At 39.7% G+C, this 26,097-nt stretch overlaps 1 protein-coding gene and 1 long non-coding RNA gene across 2 annotated transcripts; one reads left to right on the forward strand and one right to left on the reverse strand.

Annotated features, from left to right (window-relative positions):
- Positions 1 to 18,390: 18,390 nt before the first annotated feature.
- slc2a2 (solute carrier family 2 member 2) lies at positions 18,391 to 25,696 on the reverse strand. Its single transcript, XM_023420910.2, has 12 exons — positions 25,597 to 25,696; positions 24,914 to 25,009; positions 23,673 to 23,878; positions 23,372 to 23,496; positions 22,994 to 23,109; positions 22,715 to 22,877; positions 21,842 to 21,948; positions 21,101 to 21,181; positions 20,743 to 20,847; positions 20,523 to 20,624; positions 19,935 to 20,138; positions 18,391 to 19,826 (listed from the first exon to the last, which is right to left on the reverse strand). Exons 1-12 carry the CDS (start codon positions 25,609 to 25,611, stop codon positions 19,623 to 19,625), a joined length of 1,524 nt encoding a protein of 507 aa, XP_023276678.1. The 5' UTR covers positions 25,612 to 25,696; the 3' UTR covers positions 18,391 to 19,622.
- On the forward strand, positions 24,885 to 26,004 carry LOC147818266 (uncharacterized). The gene is made up of 2 exons (XR_015438134.1): positions 24,885 to 25,024; positions 25,605 to 26,004. It is a non-coding gene; the product is annotated as an uncharacterized LOC147818266 (long non-coding RNA).
- The last annotated feature ends 93 nt before the right edge of the window (positions 26,005 to 26,097 follow it).

Consider the following 26,097-nt stretch of genomic DNA (forward strand, 5'->3'; position numbering starts at 1 on the left):
TCATGTGTGCCCAGTACACAGTAGTGAAAAACATGTTTTGGATTTGAGTGTTATGTTCATGGTGAGCATGGTGAGATAAGTACACACACATGCACACACACACACACACACACAAAACACACGTACACATGCGCGCACACCCTGTTCCACAAACACACACAGACACAGTTCTGCTCCACAAATAAAATCCCTACAACGGACACTCTGCATGGAGTGATCTCTGGGCTCCAAGTCCTGACTCAGTGCAACATAATGTTTTTCAGAAGAGATCTCTTTTCCATATTAGTGACGGTCTATAACCAAATTGTTCAGTTCTGTGCACTTTTTTTAAAGTTTTTCTGCTTTTCCTGTCAGTTTCCAGTCAACAAATGTGAGGTCTTTTTAGATTTTCTTTCTTCATTATTGTATCTGTATTCACTATTAAATGGATCAAATGATGGAATATGAAGATGTTGCTGGCAGTGACAAACCCAGAGAGAATAATCAAACACGTTGGATCGACAATGTGGGAATTTCACTGCTGTTGCGATCCAAACAGACCTACAATAACAGAGAGGTGGAGGGAAAGGTTTATTGGTTGCCCGGCAGCATCTCCAAATTCCTTTTTTTGCAGGAAACAGGATGTGTTTTTTTTAAATGATCTGTTCAACTGTCTAATGCAATCCAATTCAACAGCCCTGCCATAAAGTTTACTTTTATGATGCCTGTAATATGGAGATTTGTGCTGACACTGTCAAAGAGGTGTTAATTAGATTATATGTTTTAGCATTGAGGTCATAGTTAGTGATGGTTTTGTATAGGACTACATTATATTCAGATGTGTTTCTAATATTCTGCCCCCCTCACGTTTGTAAGAGGAGGATAAAAAATGAGAAACATCTCTAATGTAATGCAGTCCATTAAGATGTTAGTCCTGGTAGATTTGGCAGTAGCTATGGTTGCAGGGGGTAACAGCAAGTGCATTTTAATGGGTACTCAAGCAATTTAGTGTTGCACTGGTGGACTCACAAGAGAAACATAAAAAAACAAAACAAACAACAGTCAAAATGCAGAGTCATGAGGTGTTTGAAAACGTAGTTTCCTTCTGACTTATAAATGTTTCTTGATGACTTGCTTCAAACATGAAGCATGTAGAATAAAGCTACAGGTGATATATATAAAAAATAAAATATTAAAATGTAAGACAGGGCTCCTACTTCTTTCTAACATTACCCTGCTGCTTAGCTTATATACTCATAGAATCAAGACAGAGGTTTGATTAATGACATGTATTTTTCATGTGGTATGTTTCACTTTTAACTGAGGACTAACCGGTGTGTTTGGCTATGATTGTAAGTAATAAGCTAGATGCTTTTGTTTGAGCTATGTTTAACCCATCATTTATATTTTTCCTATATTTTTACTCTTGTATTTTATTTTATTTCTTGTATTTTTTTCACATAGCTGCAAAAAAAAAAAAAAAAAGACACTATCATCCAAACTTTTTTATATACAGAGAATTGTGCATCTTGGCTTTTGTTTACATTTTTCATCATGCTGAGTTAAGCCTGTAGTTAATGTGTGATTGTCAAGTATAGAAGTTTAGACACCACAAGTCAAGACAAGTACAAAAGGTCAGCGCTTTCTTTTTTATAATGAACCGGAATATGGGAAAGAGGTTAGGCAGTGAAAAAGAGTAAGAAAGTTCCTAAAAAAATGGAAGTAACAAAGTAAGTTTTCTGTTCATGTGGCGAGATGAGTCAGGGTATAATTTAAGCCGCAACATTTCTCAAATGAAATTCAGAACAGCAGTGCTTATTTGATCGTGATTCCCCTATAGCTGCACTTAATTTTGTTATCTTCTACTCCAACAGCATTTTATTGAGTTCTCATGTCGATCCAACAAAGCACCCAGTGAACTGAACTGAGCGACTGAGCGTGAGAGAAGACCATGTTACAGACAATGTAAGGGATTTAGCGAGACCCAGATAGCATGAGTATAAGGATGAAAGGGAGCACTGAGATGTGAGAGTGGGGTTGAGAAAGATGGATGAATGTCAAGGGCTTTGACTTCTGGTGTGTGAGAGACCTAATTGAGTTAACAGACCTCAGATATGTCACATATCAAAAATGTGAGGCAAAGTTATACCACTGACTCCCCACGAGAAGAGCCTAAGCTCTAGAAACGCACTGCTTAAGTGTTTTCACTGGATGGCTGTTTATATCAGAAAATATCTCATTCCATTTCAGCTAATTTGCAAAAAGATGCTTTGCCAAATGGAACAAAATGGCTGCGAAATATGCCTCCTCAGAGGGTGTTAACAAAATGTGCTTCATTTGAAAGCGGACGCTCATTGTTTCTCTAATGGCCACACTCGGTCTGCTGCATTCTAACTAGATTCTGAACCACGGCGTGAACCATATGACCTCATCTGGATCTGCCAAAGGAAGACATCTAAGGGAAAGTTAACTTTTATTTGTATTGTATGCAACATCCGTCACAATCAAACATCAAAGTTACACCCTCATTATTTCAATGCATCACATAAGGGTGAACCATGTGGGAACTGAATCTCACTGAGTCTGACTTTAAACGTGTGGAACAGATGCAATGTGCTGTAATGCAAACACAGAGCCAGCAGCTGATAACTGATCATTACTGAGGGTAGTTCCTGATACTGGATGGTTCCAGTCAGTTGATTCATAACTTGAACATCTTTTTTTTTTTTATAGAAACAATGTCTATACAAACAAATGTTCCCAGCAGCCGTTTTATTGGGTACACCTAAAATCTAAATGAAATTAAACACAACAGCTCTACCGTATCTGTTGACATTGTCTGAAATGTGAAAATTAGACTTTATCGCTTTATTACTGGGGTCACACTTAGAGGAGCTATTTGTACGTCTGCCGCCAAGTGTGGTTTCTTGCGGGCAGCGGGTGATGGTGATTAACACTTGACATTTGGATTGATGGATTACTATGATTATTGCTGAAGGTTTTTTTCTGAATTCAGAATGAAAAAAAGTGTTTCAGTCCTTCAGCTTGTTACACAGGCTACGAGAAATTCAGCAAACAGTCTACAGGAGTCACCAGTGTATACTGTACATTTGATCCCAGTCAACAACTGGAGGACACAATTCAGTATCAATTGTAATTGTAATAAAAAAATATAAAATATATATCATATATGCGAGTTTTTGTGTGAGCATTTGTGTATCAACAGCTCAGGCCCGTGGGAGCAGTGTCCACTTCCAAATTTCCAAGTTGTCTTTAGAGCGTCATTACTCCGCGACCGTTTGCGATAGAGACGTGTCGTTTTCTTCTCCTTAAAGTGGACGATCGGCTCTTTCCAATAAGTCCTCGTTCGTACGTGAGTCCGATTTCGATCGATACATTAGCATTAAAAGTTAGGAAATATTTGGAGTAGTCTTACCGTTGGTCTGGGGCATTGCTGCTTTCTGTCAGTTTGTTAATTGATCGATTCTCATCCGCATTCTTTGCTAGAGACGTCTAGAGTCACGTCACTCAATTCGACATTCCTATTGGCCTCGGTGGGTGCTGTCGCAGCCAATCAGAGTGTGTGATTCAGAGGCTTGGCCTGCCTTGGCTGTATATCCAGACCGTAGACTGTATATAAGATCCAGACTTAATGGGAGCAGAACTGTTTTACTGAGCTGAGAGTGAGGAGAAGCTGTTTATGAGTTTATTGTAGTGACAGGATGAAGACAGAAGGATGTGACCAGTCAGATATTTAGTGCAGCAGAGGATTTGGAGCGATTTTTCACAGAGCAGACAAAAAAACACCCATAAATACTGCTCCAAAGAATGAGCATAATTCATGAAGAGAATAAAGATAGAAATTTCAAATCACCTCTAGAACAACTCAAACAAATATGTACAATTTTCTGTGATGAAACTTTCCTTCTTTCTTATGATTTACAGTGCTTTATCTATAAAATAAGGAAAAATTCAAGGTCAGATTTTTGTTATTTGTTTTGTTTTATGGGCTATTAGCCGATCTTATACTGTACAGAAGTCTTAATTTAGTGACATATATTATTAGCTGAGGCTATGCTGATTCTGAATGTGTTTGTAAAAATTACAATTTTAAAAACACAAAGGTATGAAAAAACAAAAAAGTTTAATAGGGTTAACCCAGTCCCCATGTCTGTAGTTTTCCAGCACTGTGGCAGGGACACCATCCGAAGACTGACCTGCGAATATGTGAGTGTCTTAGACCTTTACCACACTTTCCTTAGTGTTTATTATTGAGCACAGAGAAGGAGAGGCTGCTTAGTGACCTCTGGCTCACACAGAGACACACACTCCGACTGATGTTTATTATTGGTTGCAGACAGATTGGCAGCTCAACAATAGAGGGGGCAGAGAGCAGCTTTCCAATCAATGTGTAATTTCCACCTTTCCCATCGCGAGTGCAGAGCTATGACATTTGGTACATTAGCATGCTAGTGGTTCTGCGCAAACACACGCACACGCACACACACACACACACACACACACGCACATACACATGGAGCCAAAGAGGCAACAGGTCTTGGTCATCAATAAGGCGTCTTGTGTTGGATCTTTCCGTTGGGAGAACAATGCCCTGGCCCTGGTTTAAAAGAAACAAGTTGCTGTACCCACCCCTCCCTCTCTGCCTCTCTGTTTTTATACTTGTCAGGTTTATGTTCTCTGGTGGAGACATGAGAAAATGATTTTAGAGGAGAGGAGAGGAAAGGCAAAGGATATTGTTTTCATTGATTTTCAATACGGATCAATTAACAGGCCTTCCCTTGTATGCAGTCTCTTGATGTAATCCTCAAACAGCTCATAATGCTTACAGTAAAAACCGTCTCCACTTCATTAATAATGGATCTGTAATCTGTAACTCATAGTCATAAAGGACAGACGCCACATTTTAAGGTTGGTTTGCAAAGTGCAAACACGCGCACACATACACACACAAACACACAAAGATGAAGCATGGGGCAGTTCCCTTTTAAGTGCAGATTTATGTGGTTGTATTTCGGTGAGATCTAGTCGTCTCGCTGCCACGGCAACAGGTTTTGGAAACAATGATTCAGAGAGGCTTTAAGGATGATCCAGGCTATCACTTAGATGACAGCCAAGATGCGCAGTCATCATTGTATTTATCCACACAAACAAAAACATACACTTTTTTTTTCTTTTTCCACGGACAGGAAAATGAGGAAGAAGTTGCACCATGCCAGTCGAATAGGTTTTGTACAGCTGCTGTATGATTTTTTTTCGACGCATAAAAGCCAAATTAAAACATTAAATTCACCAGATTCAGGAGTTACAAAGGTGTCTTCCAGAGACTGTCTGAGATACATGGCTTATATTCAAGTGGCAAAGCCTGCCAGTGGGTGTAAGAATTGTGACTCTTGTCTGCTGACACAAAGACGGTGGAGGGACGAGCTCAGGGTGGACGCTGTGTCAAAGCTGCATGCTTCCCATTTCCTGCTGATGATCAGCATTGATTTCTTTAAACCACGACCATGATCATTCTCTAACTTTATCCAGGATGGTAATCAAACCATAACTTTAGTGTTGTCAGATCAGAAATTGTTTCATTTCTGTGAGTGATTTGTCTCCTCGCCAATAGGGAGCGTCGGATCAGAAATGTCCTTTGTTGTGTAATTTGGAAAAGCTGTTGATATTGCAGGTTGTCATGACTCTTCCCCTTATACTCCCAGACTCACTTTTTAATTATGAAATGGTTCATTTGTCTTAAGGTGTTTATTTTTGCTCTTTATAGCCTCTGTTATCAATATATTATGTGTTCCAATTTTCCCATTTGGAATAATAAAGTGTTTGACTGAAGTAAAACCGTAGCTCAAAGAGTAGCTCCTGAACCTGTACATTATAACTCATGCAGGTCAATATTTATACTTATTAAACGGGTAGTGGGATCTTTAAAACTTCACAGGGATGTCGGGTGGGAGGGGGTCTTATAGGAAAACTGACCATGACAGGTGCATCCCAGATGTGAAGAGCTGGAATGTGACTAGAAGGTTTGGAGGGAAAAGACAACATCAAAAGACAGAGGGGGCATTAGGAAAGACAATGTGGCAAAGTATGAGGGATTTAGCAAGATAATGACAAAAAGAAGGAAGGGATTAAGAGTCTCATGTACGGCGATGAAAGGGAGGGCTGAAAGCAAAGGTGGAACAGAAAACATGAGGCACAGAGGTTAGAATAGGGGGACATTTGGGAAAACCCGGCAGTGAGGACTGAGTGAAGTAAATTCCACAGATCTGCTTTAAAAAAGGAACACAAGCTTTTTATAGTAAAATGTGTTTGGGATAAATACATGATATAATCTAAAGAGGATACATTTTTCCCCAGAGTTCCACCTACTCTGCTTTGAAATAATGGCAGAAGGGCGTTCCTTATGTTTGTTGGTGTGTTGCACATGGTGATCTTTGCCTGTTTTTTTTTTTTTTTAGACATTGTGGCACCATCTGGTGTATGGAAACAAGACTGCACAACATCTCATGATTCCATAATAAATCATATCAATTTTAAACCAGCAACTTTGTCACAAAAGATGACCATCACATAGACACACATTTTCTAGACTTGCAGTGTTAGCAAGTATTTCTATTTTTCATAAGGCAAGTATCCGGATAATTGAGATAAAAAAAAAAACAACTAGTTATTCCAATTCAAACATTTTCAACTGCAGTATTGCTTAGACAATGCAATCCCTTTTACTACATGTGTTCTTGGTTGTCGACACACACACACACACACACACACACACACACACACACACACACACACATACGCTTACAAATAGGAACGTCAGAGGTGATTAAAGCATCAGGTTGAAAACAGCTTGTTCTGCTTTTCTATGATGTCACTTACGTCAGTCTCCTCTTCCTGCTCTTTTGAGGTCAATAAAGCACACATACACACACACATACACACACACCGACTATCTTGGAGTCACTGTCAGGTTTATCCACTCCCTACAGCCTATCCCACAACCCCCCGGGGCTGTAACCTGTGATCCAGGAGAACTGTACTCTGGGTAACGCTGTTTTCATAACCGCTCCCAGTCCTCGGTCCACAAACACAAAAGAACCACAGAACATATGTACCACATTACACACTCATTCAGTCACTCAAGCACACACATACACGAGTGTAACTGAAACTTAAAGTGGCTGTTTTGCTGTGTTAGTGCAGTTAACACACTTCCTCAAAAGCTTCTAATTTTATCCAGAAATGAACAATACCAAGACCAATAGTGGTACATTATATAATAGACTGATGTATGTTTCTGTATGAAATAAGTTATTATTATAAGTTATCTTGGGGTAATTTGAACATCATCATTCTTCACAGTTGAAGTCAGTTCAACAAAAGTGCAATCTGAGGCTGCAGCTCATTTAAAGGGGGTGACTGTGCACTGTTAGTCACTGTTGTTTCACATCCACAAAAAGAGATAAGACCTCTGCGTCAGGAGCAATGCCCATTTTCTCATGGCTTTCTCTTCGGAGGCGAGACAAAACATGAGCAAGCTGTTGCAAAAACAGCCTGCAGAAAATGGGGGCGTCATCACAAAAATACAACACACCAGCAAAAGGCATCCTCGGGATCTTTCCTGAGGCATTCACATCCACACATTCACACACGTGCTGGAACTGAAGTTATTTTAAGAAAACAGGATTTATTTTACTTTTGGATCATACAAATATCAAACGCATCTCAAGCTTTCTCCACATCGGTGCTAGAGGTCAGGAGCCACTGAATTCTCATACCTCTCAACACAGTTTCAGTAGTGACTATTTTTGTTACTTTGTTACTTTTATTGAGTGTTTTTCTTTCTCTTTCTTTCTGTAGACACTAATCCAAACACATCATCACCATAAACAGGCAGCAACACTTCCTGGATTAACTCTAAGAATAATAGGCAATTTCTCAATCCACTTGACAACCCCACATCCACCCCAGCAGCAGCAGCAGCACTGGAAACAATCACACACAAGCATTGTTTGTTTCTAGTGGTTTCCTATTATATAACACGCCCAGTGCTCAGCTGTCTTGTGGGTCCAGCTATGTCCTGGAAATTGATAAGAGTGGGAGGCGAGTGAACAGGCACCTGTTCATTAGTATGATAGCATAGCCTGAGCATTCCTCCACCGCTCCCAAAACCTCCCTGCAGCCCCATCTGCCCCAACACATCAGCATTAGTAATAAGACAAACAGGGAAAAAATCCAGACACTGCCTGCTGACTTTTAACATCTTATCTTTATGGGAATCTCACTGCTGTCAATATTATACGGCTTCTATTCGTCATGTCCTGTGTTTTGTATCCCCTATAACTATCTGATATGTGTAACTTGAGAACAGGACCTTTAGGGAAAAAATAATATTCAATTTATGACATTCAGTCGGTGTTAACTGCATTGGCAGCGACTCCCATCAGATGCCATAAAAAATGAATGTCATCTAATTTATGTAACCTACTAAACATTCAGGTTTTTTCACCATGGTGGGAAACAAGGCCCAATCTTTGTAGTAAAACATGTAGCATGCTGCATATAATAATAGCACTTCTTTGGGATGTGTAGTCCTACATATGAGCAAGACACCCAGAATGAAAGTGACACAAAACATCATCCTATTGTCTCGCTTTGTGTCTCTTTGTTGTCATTTTGCATCTCTGTTGTTGTTTTGTGCCATAATCATCTAAAAACTTGTATGAGCAATAATATGAAGTATGAACAATAGTGTTTTTATTCCTCAGCTATAAGAAGTTACCCTCATCTGGTTTGAATAACGACCCGGCCCAAACCACCTCCCATCGGCTCTTCTTTACAGCCATCTCCCCACCTCCTGCTGGAGTCAACCTCCAGATGTTGGACGCAACCTTACAAACACATACTTTGTAGGTCGTACATATACAAGGAAGTTCAAAGCTGCGCCAGAGGGGAGCAGGTGGCCAGAAACAACACACTGCATTTGACCAGAGGTCTATCAGAGGCTACTGCCTGGCTGTTCAAACGCCATTCATCCACATAGGTCAGCCAGGAAAACAGAAGCTCCGTAGGCATTCTGTATCAAAGTATTGTGGTACACGTGCACGTCTTGTATATTGGTTTAAACTGTTTTAATATTGCCTGTTTTCTTCTATGTTGGCCAGAAACTCATGTCTCGTTCTCATTAATCTACATTTAATTAACCAGTTCTTAATGTAAACGTCTGTATGTAATGAGTGTTAAGTAACACTATTTTCCATAATTCTAATTAATTAATTAATGTCCTGCAATTGTTGGGTGCATGTTGCATCTCTATATGCTGTAAACATGATAATTCTATTATATTAACAGTATAATAATAATAAAAAAAGAATAAACACATTTCCTCACAAGCACTGGAAAAGTAGGACCTATGACATTTAAAGTCTATCAAAAAGGAGGAACGCAAAGACGCAATCTGTGGTCTGCCAAATTCTAAAATAGCAAATAACTACTCTAGTCCACATAGTTTGCCGGTGAACTCATTCAAGGACAGGAGAGGTTTCCCAGCAGTGTAAGTGTAAAGGAGTTTGTCAGCTAAAATAGAAAGTACATGCTGCGAGCTGCGTTCTCAAATGAACACATCTGTTAGCATAACTGCTTCTAAGGACAGACCACTCCCCTGCCCCTTCTGGTCTTAATCACATTCTCATTCATATGTGCACACATACAGACACACACACACACACACACACACACACACACACACACACACACACAAAGACTCAAACAGACTTGATCAACGTCTCAGTTTTTCCCAGCCAACAGACATTGAATAGATCATAACCACAGCCTGCCCTTAACATGAAATCCCAAGATGAAACTTGAGATGGTGTCAGTAGAACAAGTTGCTACCGACATCATTTTCTGACTTTAATATCTTTCATAAATTAGTTCAAACAAGCATCTGACTCTTTTTAAATATGTGCATTTAGCTAATTTATCTCAAAAATGTTGTGATCATATGAATCAACCTTGAACTTACATAGTATAATATATTTGTGATTAAGTAAAACGGCTGTGAAACCTAGATTTTGTGACACCATTTTGAAAGTACATGCTGCCGCCGAATTTTCTTTTTTGTTTTACAGTTCTTAAAAACTCTGATGGCTGACATTTGCCTGCTGTATTTCATTATAGCTTGTATATGTAACAATTGTATAAATAAAAAAGAAAACAGAAATCAAGACTAAAAATCTACAGACGCATTAGCACATTAGCAACTTTGTGCACCCTCACTTTGTTTAGTAGGTATAAAGCATACCATCTTAGTTTAGCATGCATGCTACCATTTGCAAATTAGCAGTAAAGTAGGAGTAAAGTAGAGCTGAGGCTGATGGGACTGACATTAGTTTTACAAGTATTTTGTCACAAACCAAAGTACTGGACAAATTGTGATTCTGATAACGGCGGCTAACGTAAAGTCAGTGACTTACTAGAGTTTTAACAATTCATCCTGAGGGCAGCATTGGTGCCTGTGCCAAATGATATAAAAATCCATCCAACAGTGCTCCAATAGTAAAGTTAGGGGATCACCAAAGTAACTAGGACACATCATCTGGGGAGCAAAGAAATTTTCTTGGCAATCCATTCAATAGTTGTTTGGTTATGGCATTTTGCCATCCCAACTAAGTTTTTTGACTGAGACACATGACCACTTCTGTGCACCACAATCTATCGAATATTTGTTGTTTTCAGTCTTCACCGTTGTACCCCCACACCACACACACACAGAAACCTTCCGTACTGCTCCTCTCTCAGTGGGACTGAACACATGAAAGGAGGACAAAACACCTCCTTCTGTCCTCCAAATCCTGTCAGAGGCTGAGATGAAGTGCCTTTTCTCTCTATTTTTATTTTTTTTTACTTCAAAATCTGGATTCAATAACTCCGCTGATCTTCAAAAGCACTCCAAGCACCCCATGCACAGGCACACACATGCTTCACGCATTGATATTCAAACAGACGCACAACTCTGAATGCCACACCGTCACCTACAGATGCAATCATCCCTCATATAGATGGCCTCACGCGGACATGAAAACATCCATATACACACACTAAGAAATTAAAAAGCAATGCAAACCTGAATTGGAAAAAAATGGGATTTGATGATACAATGTGTTTCACTAATGAGAAGTTGATGATAAAGGATATTGTAGAATATAGATTACTAAAAATGTTTTCTTCACTTTATTCTCTTTTATCACAACATACAGATGTAAACTATTTAAAGAACCTATATTATAGTGTGATACTGAAAATAGTGATATTTGTTTTTCGTCTGTCCTTTGGAGGGGAAGGTGTAGTGGTGCATGTACTGCATGTGATTTTCACGTTAAAAGCTTTATGGTTTCCATTAACAGGGATTTATGCCTGTGCTTTGACAGTTGTGACAGTTTGTAGATTATTGTTATGAGAAATGTAAGCTTATGATGTGTTGTGTCGTACCTGCCCTGTATCATATTGCTATGCGGTTATTTTTACTTTTCAGTCATCTTATGCGGATCTAGTAATAATGCAATTACATGAGGGACTGATAACAAAAGAGTTGAAAGAAACTGAAAGTAGCTGTTTCTGAACTCTTTAGCACACGCACCCACACAAACACACAGAGTTAATCCCATACAGTTTCAATAAAAACACACAGTTCACGGTAACGCTTTGATCTCCTGTCTCTCTCCATCTCACGCTGTTTCGAGACATGGGTCCTGCAGTTACATAATGGCCCTCCTCTACACTTGGCTCTGACCCAGTGTTGATGTATGTAGCCTGTGTGTTTGGAGCAGTGTTTTCCCTGACTTACAAGTGAAGCCCTCTACCATGAGGCACTATCAAATCTCAAATCATTCCAAACCGGTTCATCTTCTCCAAACATCAGCCAGAAATCCAGCAGCTTCATCGTCTGGATAAACAGGTTTGGAGCTTTGATGGAATGGCCCATAAAACCCTCCACAATCCCTGCTTCGCTCTCCCCACCGAGCCCTGAAAGAGTTCAGCAGATCCCAGTCTAACACTCATGGAGGAAAGAAGCTCTTGATGTTTTTCTGTAACGTATATGAAGAGGCCTGAGTGGGTTTTGGAGTCTGCAGGGACTGCAAACTGCAGGAATCCTGCAGTTTCCTCCAAAACTTATTTTCCATTACAAAATATTTGCATACTTTTTACGAGACAGGGCTGAGAGTCAGTGACAGTGGCTGTGTCAAAGCGGGCACCCCTCTAGCAAATCATATGGAGTGCTTCATAAGCAATCCGAGAGTCTTTAATTTTGAAATCACCGAATGATGTAGGTAGGAAAATCTCAACTGTCAAAAGTGATGTTTCGCTGCCACCTACAGAGCAGTTGAGGTAAAGCCTCCTTTAACATCAAAGCATCTTTGAGAAGCCAACATCGGGGAAAAGAAGATTCCTTAAACACTAGGAAGTTGATTGATTGATTGATTGATTGATTGATCAATTTTTATCTGAATTATCACATGAGTGGTGAAATTTGGCTTTAGGGAAATAACCACATTGCCTTGAGCCTGGTCCAAAACACTTGTGATCCCACGAAACAGAAGAGCTGGTGTCTGAATCTGTTGCATCTCAACACAGGTAACTGAATAGTCTCCATTCTGAAGAGCACAACACATCTTTAACAAAAAAAGGAAAACAGTTTCCAGCACATACATTTGTAGACCTTACACATCATCTCCGCTTCACACAAACTGAAACACTACTTAGAATTATAATATGAAGAGAAGGCAAGGTCCCATAATTATCTCTATACAACAGACAATCATGAACCTTCAAACACTTTCAGAGCAGCAGCCATAAGGTGTCACTGATACCCTGATGTTTGAACTATTCACTTTTATACAGTATGTAAAACTGATTTTCTTTTTCTTTGAGGCTGCGATACCCAAGTGCATTGTAGCCTCTGCTTCTTGTCATTCTGGCTTGTGTTATTTCATCTTGGAAATGTTTAGAATTTCCTGAGGAATTTGTTCAACTGGACCGTGAAGCTGTGTCACACTGAGGTCCGGCTAATGAAGAGCAAAGGACGGAGGTGAAAGGTGAAGGTGCAGCATGTCACAACAGCTCGAGGTCACGAAAAAAAGAGGAAGCTGCAAGACAGCGAGTGAGACGAGCCAAGGTTTTTAGAGATTTTTGAGTGAGTAACAGGAATAATAAGTCTTCTAGTGAACTAATGGAACTTCACATATCTTGCGTACAATATTAATATTGTGTTCTCAATGGCTTCCTTCTAAACATAAAAAGTGACTAGTCTGTTATGTTATGTTATAAAAGGATAGAATATAAAAGGACTTGCTACAGTTCCGTCTTTCAGTGACTATTCTTTGAGCGAGTTACTGTAACTGACTCTTGTGCTTGACACTATTTTGTTTTAAAACATTACATTGAGACAATGTCGATTTAATAAAAGAAAACAGTTGACGTATTTCTTGTAGCGAGTAACTTTATTTTGCCTTAACAATATTTGCTTGCGAGACAAATAAATCAAAATAAAAACCATGTTAATGATCTCATTCATTATCCTCACTATTGACACAAAGTTTAAGTAACACATCTCCTAACATCCTGAGAAAATCTGCCCTCACGATACTGACATCAGTCATTTTGCACTCTTATGCCTTGCAGACCCGGATCCTGGATCAGCACATGAAGCCAACAAGGACAGGGTCGAGTGTAAACATTTTCTCAAACTGAATCAGAGGTCAGTGCTGTTACCTGTCTCCATGTGAGAGAGCTCCTATTATTCAAGGAAAACACCACACACTGAACAATAACAGAATGATGATGAAAAAAATTAATGTAGAAATTAATACACAATACAACACCCAGTGGATTACTTTAGTGTCTTGACAGAAGTATAAAAATACTCTATACTAAAACGGCTGCCATTGCACAAAGGACAACTTGATAGCGAAACAGATTACCTTCCAATGTCAACATTACAATCAGTGTTCTTTACAAGAATTTAAGTAATCTGATTATTGTTAACTTTAGAAGTAACCTGATGCCATAAACATCATGTAAACACTTCCAGGTATTAAGGGTTGAGGGACTTGAGAAATCAGATTTCACATCATACATTAAACTGAGTTTCTAACAGGGTTTTTTACAAGAGCACAGGCTCATAACCAAAACTTGAAATAGGAAAAGTATTGCTGTGACAGAAGTGCAGAAGTTGAAAAGATCATATAACTCATAGGGCACACACCAACTGCCCATCCCCATTTTCGCAGCTGAAATCAGCTAAATCCTAAATCAGACTAAAACTTACACAAAGACGAACAGGTCTGATTAAGTTGTTTCCACAGTGGAACAGCAGGTTATTTGTAAATCGCTTAACACATGCACAGTCAGGCTGCAGTGCTTCAAATACATTCCTATACACCTAAAATATGCCACTGAGTTTTAATCTTATGGTAGGAGGCAGGGGGAAACTGACTAGCTGCATTTAATTGCAGGTTCCACAGCAATCATGTTAATGCAGTGCATGTAAACAAATTCTGATTTACTGTTATTATTCTGTCTCCCAATAGCAGTGTTTTATTTGTGGATGTAATCCTAGAGAACAAAAACTATTTAAGTGTGATTTTGCAAAAATCCAACTCCGCATGAAACCCCTAAAAATCCCATTAAGCAGCAAACAGACCGATGAACCCCAGTTTTACTTTTGACAACTACCTTACCCCGATTCGGTTCCCTATAAGCCTTGCATGCGCTTGCAACTACACAAACAAAACAGAGAGAGGATAGTGTTTTGGTTTTCCCTGGTAGCTTTCAGCAGTTGGTGGAACAAATGGAGAAACTGTTGAAACTCTACCTGGCAAAAGACAAAGAGCCCTGCTGTTTGAGGGGGTAAAGAAGGTGAAGAGGGAGAGTGACAAAAAACTCTCTGTCCACCAGCACACTGATGTGGCAGCCCATCGGGATTTGTCCCTTTTGTCCCTATGGCCAGTCTGACTATGGAGAGAACTCAAAAGAGGGTTTAGAACGGACATTCAGTTGGCTTTATTTCTACCAAATCAGTAAGTAACAAAATCTGCCTTTTCATTAATGCAAGCAGATGCCTTTATCATAGCACCAAGATCAGGTTTAAATTAGCATTCTTATGGTTGTTTCTTGCTTTGGACAGTAGCCAGGTTGATAGCAGTAGTGATGTCGCTAATGCTACCGCTAGCAGCCAACAATCGATTCATTGTCCGTTTGATAATCCAAACAAATAACACGTTTCCTGGCAGTGGCCATTCTAAAATGAACAGTGGTGTAATGAACTATATTCGTCTTCGCAACAGCAGCACCAACACCAATGCCACTTGTAAATACTGAGGGGGGAAAGTTTGCATTAAATTACAACTATTTTAAGACTATAATAGTAAAGCTTTTCAGTGTTTTGTTATTTCAAAATAAATTTCAATATATTAGTCAGCTCATAAAGGCCTCAAGTGAAAGGAAAAAAAGTTTCACAGCATAGAGAGAAAATGGCATGGAAACTGGTGGAGATGTGGGGTGAGGGCCAGTAGCTTTGGCGAGGGTTGAAAACCATGATGGAGGATAAGAATGTGAGGTCTCCAGGATTGTCCTGCACTCATTGAAAAGACGCGCTCTTGATGAGAGTTATATGCTCTTCATCTATAGCTTTTATGACAGTGACCTGAAAAGGGAAGAGAAATATAATATCTGAGACCAGGTGTTCCACATTACTAGCTTTCTAAATTAACTTGCTAAGAGGTTTCCATCTGTAAAGCATTATTAAAAAAAAGGACTTATTTTAAATTCATACTAACATTTTTTCAGCTGACTAGTTCTATTCTACAAAAGTTTCCAGGTGCCCAGGGCTGTCAGAGTCAGTGAGACTGGAGTGAAAAGGTATTATATCAGATTTTCATAGTAATATAATGTTTTCAGTAATGCCAATACATAAACTGAGCAAGTAATTAACAGCTTTTAAATTTCTAGTTTTACCTCAAAAATAAAATTAGGGAAAAAACATGTACTTTCTTCCTTAAAGGAGTATGAAAAGCATGGTAAATCAATCTAACAGTACTGTGAGCATACAATAGTCCACCACAATAAGCACAAAACCATGAATGAAGAACTGATGACCTTAGAATAAGCCAACTGTTTGATGCTTGCGCACTGTAAAGGGCATCCGGTCAAAATTTAGGTGAACATATTAAAACTGTATGACTACATGGAAATGCAACACATGATTACAAAACTAATTAACTTAAATCAGGCCACAGAAACTCACCAGAAACTCTCCCCCACTGGCAAGCTTCTTCTCGATATCTTTGCCTAGGTCACCATCTGGCAACCTGAGCTCCTCTTTAGTTTCTCCTTTGCCATCCGTTAGGACCAGGAAACCATCACAGATACCGATCACCTGTGTAAACCATTAAGATCGTCATTGTAAAAAACAACTAATTCTAAGTGCTAAGTTTCTACTGAGTGAGACATGGATTCAGCTGAGAGACACCTCGAACTCTGGCTTACCAGTAAAAGACCCTAATTCCTATCGCGTAAGTGACATATTTTATGAGAGAGGAGGCTCTGCTGAACACAGTGATATACATCATTACTTTGTGGTGTCAAAAATGCCCCACTTCCTGTTTTCCTTCTGCTTTTCTGGTCGGTCACTGCAGCAGTTGGATGGTGCTTCTGCCACTTCGGATCTCATAGTCCAAATTCTGTAAGTCACTGCTTTGGTAGTCGCCATGAGGATGAGTTGAACAGAAATTTTTCAAAGCAGCTTATCACCTTCTCCCACTGTGTGTGATGTCACCCATGTCTTGCCTCTGAGCATCCTGTCCATTCATTTCTATGGGAAGAAAATTCAGACAAAATGTTGGATATTTCAGAAATCATGAGACATATCGCTGAGAACACTAATGAAGCCTATCTCCTGATCGACCCGCACATTTTGACGTTTGTGTGTGTGTGTATCGACCAACTGCCGTTTTGAAGCCTCGAGTTTAGCTTAATGGACGTCGCCCACCTTCTGCGATGAACAGTGCAGGACTAGTTGAGTGCCAAAAAAGTGAGTTGAAGAAAACTAATTAGGAGACATTTTTTTGAACCTGAGAACAACATAGAGTTCCAATAACTAACAGAAATATAACAGGCTACAATGAGCAGTGTACAGTCACTTGGCTATTTACAAATAGGGTGTTTGTTTTGAATGTACTGTCTGGCACAATAATGATGCACGACTCACGATTCTCTCTGACCAATCAGTAGTCTGTAGTATTTTCATTTCACCTTTTGGTATTGCCTCAGTTCACGTGGAACCTCGGCGAACTAAATCACAAAGGTGCCTCAAGCTCTGCATTCCAAAAAGTGCACGAGACGCTTTTACCTTGGCGTACCCCTGCCTGCCAGTCTTAAGAGGTAGACATGTCAACGATCCTACAGGGACGTCAGCTACCTTCCTAGTTCATTACCCTCTGAACAATGGCTGAAGTTAGCGTCACAGTGGATAAGCAGCTCAAGTTACAAAGCTAGCGAACAACAACAGCTATGTTGCATGGCAGCTGGGCCAGATGTGCATCTTCCAAAAACAGTCACCTAGCTTCAGGTTCCACCTCGTGTATTTTCTGTCATCGTTAGCTAAAGTCAGCCCGCTAACACGTCCCACGTCCATTGACACTGACTGACGATATTGTTGCTACTGTTAGCTAAAGTAGTGTGCTAACTTCTTTCAGACGCTCACCAAAACATCTTGTCTCTACTTGGAGGTTAATTATTTACTACCGAGACGACAAATCAGTCCCAGTATGAACATATTAGGTAAGGCGTTACCACACTGCAAAGACCACAACTTTCTTAACGTTAGCTAAACTGTCAAAATGTTACTTGAAAGTCCCAACATTTAGCTTATCTTGCATCTTTTTTACTGCAAAAAGGAAAAGTCACGTCGCATGCGTAGCGATATTGTACCACAGGAGGGGCAGAGAGAGGGCAGGTACAGAGCGATGTGCGGAAGGGGGGTGGGCAGTCGGTGTGAGCGTGCGTGCGTGTCGACGGTGCAGCGGCTGTTGACGGGACTTCCGCACCGCTGCGCCACTGTGATAGGGGTGCATCCACAAAACAAGTATATCTATACTTTTGATACTTAACTATGTTAACTCAAGTAAATGTTTAAATACATTTATATAGCTTCCCTTTTATTAAGCCTATAGTATTTATTGCTATTTTATTCAAGTAGAGAATCAGAATAGCTTACTAATGTGACAAAAAATGAATTTGTACGGACACAAATTTCATATTTTTCATGTTGTCTAGACTATCCATTTGCCCATCTTTTTAAATGTTATATAATACAGTTGCACTAACTCATATGAATTCTATTTTACACGGAGGCAAACAATTTTTTTTTATTAGACATGGGAAGAGGACAGTTCATTTTCGTTGTTTCTCTTTATACCATCAGAACACAAACCAGCAGATACAGTACTATTTTATCTGTTTAATAGCCTATTTGTAATGAAAACATGTATAAGACAACCATGATGACACAAAATACTGTAAGTTTTTTTTTTATAAATTGTTGTTTCTACTGGTGTTTTCTTGTGACTGTTTAGCTCAGGAAAATGCAATGTTTCCTGGGAAAGGCTGACTCTGCCAACTTGTAATTAGCCTTGAATTTGTCCTGGAGCGTTGCTGGGAGCTGTGTAGCAGGGAATGTGTCTTTGGGTAAATAGACCTGTCTGAAAACAGTAAACTTCCTCTAGTATCAGTTCATCACTCATCTGCTCACTCTATTTGTTTTCTGCTTGGGTTTTCTAAAAGCCACTACCAAGGAATGTGGATGCCCTAATACTATTGCACTCTAACTACTTCAGGTAAAAGTCCATTGTCAGTATATGTGCACTGCAAGTTTGGAGTTTCCACACTCCTGTAAGTTGCAAATTGGGTCAGGACTGGCTTCCGAACTAGGTCTGATGTCACAAAGTCATACTCATACATACACGCCTTATAAACTCAGATACACATACACCGATTTGCACAGTCAGGATCACTTAGAGGTTCTAAGTGAAGTTACAATAAGCAAAATACATTTTTAAGTGGATGTGGGAATTATGTTATTATTTCAAGAGAGATAATGGTGGAGTAATTCCATGGATAAATAATATCTGTATGTGGTAACCAAAAATCACTAAAGAGTAATACTTTATTGTCTTGTTGTTATTATTTAAGTATAAACAGCTTAATTTCCTGGCTCAATTAATTGCACTCTATTTTTTCATTGCATTTTAGTGGTAAACCTGTAATATCTTAATTTGGCCACTTGAGGGCAACAACAAACTGAAAATATCTGGCTCTTAAGTTTGTCTTACTCTCATTTGATACTGGGTAGGTAGCACACATCATGTTTTTAGAGAGTATTTACTGAAAACAGCTGCCTGCCATGAGAGTAGTGCAAGTGAACCAAAACAGTAAAGCTCATAGGTAGTCCTGTTTGTTAATATTAACATGACTAGTTATTGTAACACTGTATTTATAAATGCATTTGAAATACTGACCATTTGGCACCCCATATACAAATAAGACTTCACAAACACACAGCTGTTTGTTTACGCATCTGCGGACGTTTTGAGCTGCTGCAGTTCGGTATTGTCTTTGGGGATCTGTGCCAGCTGTTTCCGTCCCTTCTGGAAGGCAGCAGCAATCTCCTTAAAACTTTTGCCCTTGGTCTCAGGCACCCGAAGGTAAGTAAACACAGTGAAACCAAGAAGCAGCACAGCAAACAGGATGAACACATAACAACCCAGCCAATCCTGAAAATAGAAAAGAAAATTTAAAAAAATGAAAAGACAGAAGTCTGATTTTGTGTGAATGAAGGAAAGACATGTTGCACAAGTTTACAGTGTGTCCTTTCTGCCTACCTGTATATATGGAAAGGTCATGCCTATGATGAAATTGCTGGTCCAGTTGCAGCAGCCAGCGAGAGCGATGGCCGCAGGCCGAGGTCCCTGGCTGAACAGTTCAGCTACTATGAACCACGGAATAGGACCAGGACCAATTTCAAAGAAACTCACAAAGAGGAAGATAGCTGACATGCTGACGTAGCTCATCCAGGTGTAGTCATTCTGCCAGGAGGAGTACATCAGTCAAAACAAAATGATTAAATGCTGGTTGAGAAATATCTTGTGTAACAAAGATGAAGTGAAATGGTTGCAGGTTTTTAAAAGGATATTAACACTTTTGCTCATATTCATAATCTAGCTTTCCAGATCTCAAGAACTGACTTTGATGCTCATATTGAAAACTTATATTGAATATGTGACGAATAGGAATATTCTCAAACAAGCCTCACAGATGTTACAGTGAGAGCAACACAACATTTTTGGGGAAAACATTCAGAAATAGAGGAGCTGCTAAACCAATTGAAATTGGGCTGCCCTGTTCTAATTGGATGGGAGTTCAGCTCAAGTTGGTGACAGTCTAAAGCTCTGACAGTCGATTGAACAAACCTGGAATCGGAGGCCCACTGTCATGGCAACTGCGCAGAAGCACATCCCTCCCAGACCAGCGAGAGTCAGAGTACGCCTGCCAGCCTTGTCCACCAGTGCAACCTAGAACACGTGCACTGTTTATCTCTGTGTGTGTTTCAGGGTATGTGTGTAGAAGAAATACCAGCACATGTAAATGTATAACGTCCACATGTGTGTCTGCATCTGTGTAGCTACTTACAGACACCATAGTGAAGACTGTGTTGATAACCCCGACTCCTATAGTGGCGTAGACTGGCTGAGCGACACCAGCCCCAGCGAAGATAGACGTGGAGTAATAAAAGATCTTGAAGACAAAACAAGTATGAATTTTCCATGAACTCAAATATAAAAGAACAGTTTTTGTGTTTGCTTTGCTTAGGGCACATCCCATGAACTGTACACTTCTGTTCTTTTAAATGAAGAAGCAAAACTTTTAGCCACTTCCGCCCTTGGTCCTGCTGATAGGGCACAAACAGTATGTTCTGACAATGAAACCATCATTGAGAATAAGAATGAGAGACAGGGAAAGGGCGAGTTGAAATTCATTTTCCACTCACTGCGTTGATGCCAGACAACTGTTGGGAGAGGTGCATCATCAGGGCAACAAACAGCTGCTGTCTGTACACAGAGGAGCGGATCTTCAAGAGAGTACAAAACAGCAAAAGTATTGTCACTGCACTGGTTTTCGAAAGCTCACGTCTCGAATACACATAAATTATTGTTTAACTTATAACCAGGTGTTGAGTGTATTTCTTTCCTGTCGTTTGGCTTTATTTTAAACTAATTAGTGTATGCTAATTAGAGTGTAGTCACTCATAAATGCATGCAATATCTAACAACATCATGTTTGTTTCATTGTCTGCTGTTATACTTGAAATATGCATTTGTTGCATTTGCCGTGAAAGAAAGTACATTTCTCATAAATTCAATGACCTTTAAAACTAAACTAAACTAAAGTTATTATATCGCTTATCTTACTAATGATTTAACATTAACTGAAACCGAGGCATTATATCAGACAGTCAGTGTATTTTGGTTGCTGATTAATTTGGACAGTTCAGAAGGTGTCAGTATGCGCCCTGAGGAGGAATGTAATGCCGCAGTTATCGTGACTCCTCAGGACTGTTATAGTGTAATGAGAGTGTTCTGCTGCCTCAGGGAGTTTCAAACACACAGTTAACTATTTAACTGTAAAATAAAACATCTGCAATGTTGCAAAGTTTAAAGAAAAAATCTACAAGAGAAAAGATTTACATAGTTGTGAAAATATATGTCCACTTCTTGTATATGAGACCTACCAAAGAAAAGATAGAGATCCTGGGCTCCTTGTCAGCCTCCTCTTTCTCTCTCCGCATCTCCTCCAGATCAGAAGTTGCATCATACGCCCCCTTCAGACGATACAGACCTGCAACAAAACAGAGAGTGATTTATTTGCAGTGGTTTTCAGACCCTTTTTAAAAAATAAATAAATAAAAGTAGCAGTGCTGTAATATAAAGATGCATAAAAGTATTGCTTTCAAATATTTAATTTAGGTAAAAGTATGCAGGTATTGCAAAATGTAATTGAGTAATAGTTCTGTATTCTGGGAAATACACTTCTTTGATTAGTTGCTGGGAGTTAGATGAATAGCTTGATACCATTTCCATGTCTTTATGGTAAATATGAAGCCACAGTCAGCAGCCGGTTGGCTTAGTTTAATTTAGCGTAAAGACTGTAAACAAGGGGAAACACCCAACCTGGCTCTGTCCCCAAGTGACAAATCTACCTACTAGCACCTTTAAGCTTACTAATTAACACATTATATCTTGTTGTTTAGTACAAATGAGAAATAGTTTGCCACATAAAAAGCAAATTGACATTTTTATATTTTGTTTTGTGCACAGATTAAACAAATGAAATGTAATGTGTTGTGTTCTAAGATAAGCTAACTGGCTGTAGCCTTATATTTACCATACAGACATGACAGTGGTATCGAAGTCCTCATGTAACTCTGAGTAGAAAGCAAGCAAGCCTATTTTCCAAAATGTTGAACTATGGCTTTGAAGTATCCTGTGTAGCCTCTCGGCTATACTTTAATTTTCTGAATGATTGAGTGTGTAGTGTTTGAACAAGAGAGCACTGGAGAGAAGAAAAAAGGATGACACGGAGAGTTGCTGTATGTAATTCTTACTTTTTTTCGCCTCTTGCTCCTTGCCCAATAAAATATAAAGGTAACGCGGGCTCTCAGGGCATAGAGGCAGCAGCAGGGTTTGTAATACAGCTGGAGCTCCAGACAGACCAAGTAACACTGGCCACATGTCATCGTTACCAAGTACAAAGTCCAAGCCAATTACCTACATCCACATCCACACACACACAAACACACACGTACAATTTAAGTTATATGTTTGGTGTGTCGCCGAGCAAATATGCTGTTGTGCTTGTGTGTGTTTGTGTGAGAGCAACTCACCTGGCTGATTAGGATGCCAATGACAATAGCCAGCTGGTGTAAAGTTCCCAGAGCCCCTCTGTAAGCCTTGGGTGCAATCTCTCCAATGTACATAGGCACTAATCCAGATGTTAATCCTGAAACAAACACATCGTGAACTAACCAACATTCACTGTTAGATACATGAAGTTACATGTGATCTATCCAAGAGCTGTATTATATTAAATATGTTCATATATGTTTATTTTCTCTTAGAAATGAAGTTCAATCATTAAGGGCAATATTCCTGAAGTTAAGGAGGCCAACTTGCCTTTTCTATAATATTTAAGCCATAAACATTGGTATTTCCAATTAAATTGTGAGTATTCATTGAAGGTTATAACATGCGCTTTGCTGTACCACAGTAAAAGCCCATAACAGCACGGCCTGCGATGACCATAATGTGAGGTTTCCACATCTTGCAAAGACCCATCAGCAGTCCAGCAGCTATAGCCAGAACATTGACCATTAACATGCCTTTTACCCTGTAAGACAGACACAGATAGAAAGGTGGCAGAGGCAGGTACAGCGAACGAGGAATGAAGGAATTGTGCATGTGTGTACTGTGGCATTATTCCATATTGATCGTGACTTAACTTTTTCCACTAAACTTTCATTCATTCACTGTTGCACCCTTATTGTTTTTTCCTTCCTTTCTCACCTCCCTCTCAGGTCTCCCACAAATCCCACCAGGAAGGAGGATAACATGCCACCAACGGAGAAGATTGACACTGATAACGACCAGTACATGATCACATCAGGGTGGTGTCCCACCTCTAGGTTCTCTTCTTCTGTGCTGTTTTCTGGAAGGACAGCGTTCCTCTCCGACCAGACCCCCAGGGCAAGCCCATAATGCTTTTCAATGACCTATGACACAGGCATGTTTACTGATCATCACTCAGAGCTGCACTGTACTGAGAGACAGAGCGAGGCAAGACAAGAAGGTAGACACAAATATATACAAACACACGTATATGGATCCATTCTGCTAAAATCTAATTTACAAATATGCATTGTAGTTATGGCATTCCTTATGCAACATTAGATTAGATTTTTATTTCAGTTAAACAAGAGAACAACAGAAATATCTTTGCAGCATTTATATTTACTTGAATTGAAAATCACTTTGTCAATTAAAATCAAAGAAATGCTGTAGCAGAGGCCAGTTGGAAAGATGCCACTTATAAACCGTAACTCCAGCTTTGTGGCACTTTAAGGATGGTAGTGTACTTACATCACATTTGAAGTGTGCCACATGTTCATAAACTAGTGGCACGTTTGATTCATTGGCTGTGTATTTGTCATTTCTTCAACTTAGTTATTTCTAATTCCAGCATACCATATATGTTTACATCATGTTTTGGGGAAATTTCCTGCCATTACACAACCTGTATTTGCTGAACCAATCATCCAGTTGCTTTAGCGAACTGAAATTTACATGCACGTACTTCACCAATCATGAGTAACCTTCTTTCATCTATGGCCCCTTGTTCTGTACAGTATGGCGAACATACATAAAGTAAAAGAGAACCATGCCATCTGACCAGAGCTGGAGAGGAGGACGTCTTCGTTAGAGTTATCCATGGTGAGCACAGTGTGGTCTTTCAACAGGGACTAAAATTGTGCCAACTGTGCCAGCAGCTTGCAGCAAAGAGACATCAGCACTTGGCACATTCTGATTTGTTGGCCACTCAAAATGCTACTCATTACAGAGACTTTCAGGTAAGTCTGTTCATTGGTCTGTCAGAACGTTAGATTCTCTCTGCTGCTGCAGAGGAGTGAGTATGTCCATAGGGTGGAGTAAGTTTATTTGGGCTGGTGGAGTTCCATGCAAATATCAGTATTGTGAGGCAATTAGATGAGCCAGTAAGGGAGCGAAGCCTGTGTGAAAGGAGAGCCTACCTTCTGTGGTGCGTTGATGACTCCAAGACTGTAGCCATACTGCAGGGACCCCAGAGCTGCTGTGAACACAGCCACAGCCAGCGTACCTGTTAGCTGCTGCAGGGGTGAAAGGTAATCAATTTGATAAGACGACACACACACACACACACACACACACACACACACACACACACACACACCGAGATGTGAATGCATGAACAAAATCACAATTTAACATGCATATGCACAAAAGCAAAGACATGAGTGTGTAAACAGTCGCTCAGCTCCAGTTGCATAGTGCAGTCACAAATTAAAGTCCATTTAGAAACACAGAAAAAAAACTTTTTATCACTGCTATGTGGACTAACGTAAGAGTGCTCACACACAGAAGTTACATAAGACTGCTTAATGAATTAAAATGTTTCAACTGAGATCTTGTTGTGCCAGATACATAAGAACTACATCATGACAGTGTCCTGAGCAAAACATTGATGCAAACGCAGAACACACTGATGAACAAAAACCTGTGAGGAACTCAAAGTGCTTAACACTTCATATCTCAGCAATTTAGTGCTGCCATGTAGTGACCACAGAAAAGAAGTGCCTTTGCAAATATTCCTTACATGATTCAGAATGAAGATGTTCCATGTGTAAACATTTTATATAGTAAATGTAAAGAGCAAATTTGTTGAGGATTATCTTACCTTTCCAGAGTCCATGATGGGTCCACAGTGTCAGCCAGGAGGCTGGTAATGATCAATGGAGCTGCATGCTCGATCACGCCGTGTCCACTCTCTAATCGACACACAACACATGCATGTCACACACACACACACACACACACACACACACACACACACACACACACACACACACACACACACACGATGTTGACAGAACTCTAACACATAAATCACAAAAGTCTCATTCATTCTCTACACACAAACACAAACTTATAAATAAAATGATATTCAGTTAAACGTCTGGAATCTATTTATGGAAACGCTGTCTGGTTTCAGGGTTAGGGTTTAGGTTGTGTGGTGTTGCATGCTGGGACTATATATTGACAATGATAAACGGTATATTGCAATTAATAAAGCAATGCAAAATTAGTGTTCTGTTGTGTTCTTGGACAGTATCAATGGTATTCTGACATTATTCTTTCTCTCCCTTTTTCTCTCTCTCTCTCACACTCTCATACACAC

Source organism: Seriola lalandi, unplaced genomic scaffold (assembly GCF_002814215.2).
Source record: "Seriola lalandi dorsalis isolate HSWRI2012SDOR001 ecotype SW California unplaced genomic scaffold, Sedor1 jcf7180002054660, whole genome shotgun sequence".
Taxonomy (NCBI): Eukaryota; Metazoa; Chordata; class Actinopteri; order Carangiformes; family Carangidae; genus Seriola; species Seriola lalandi.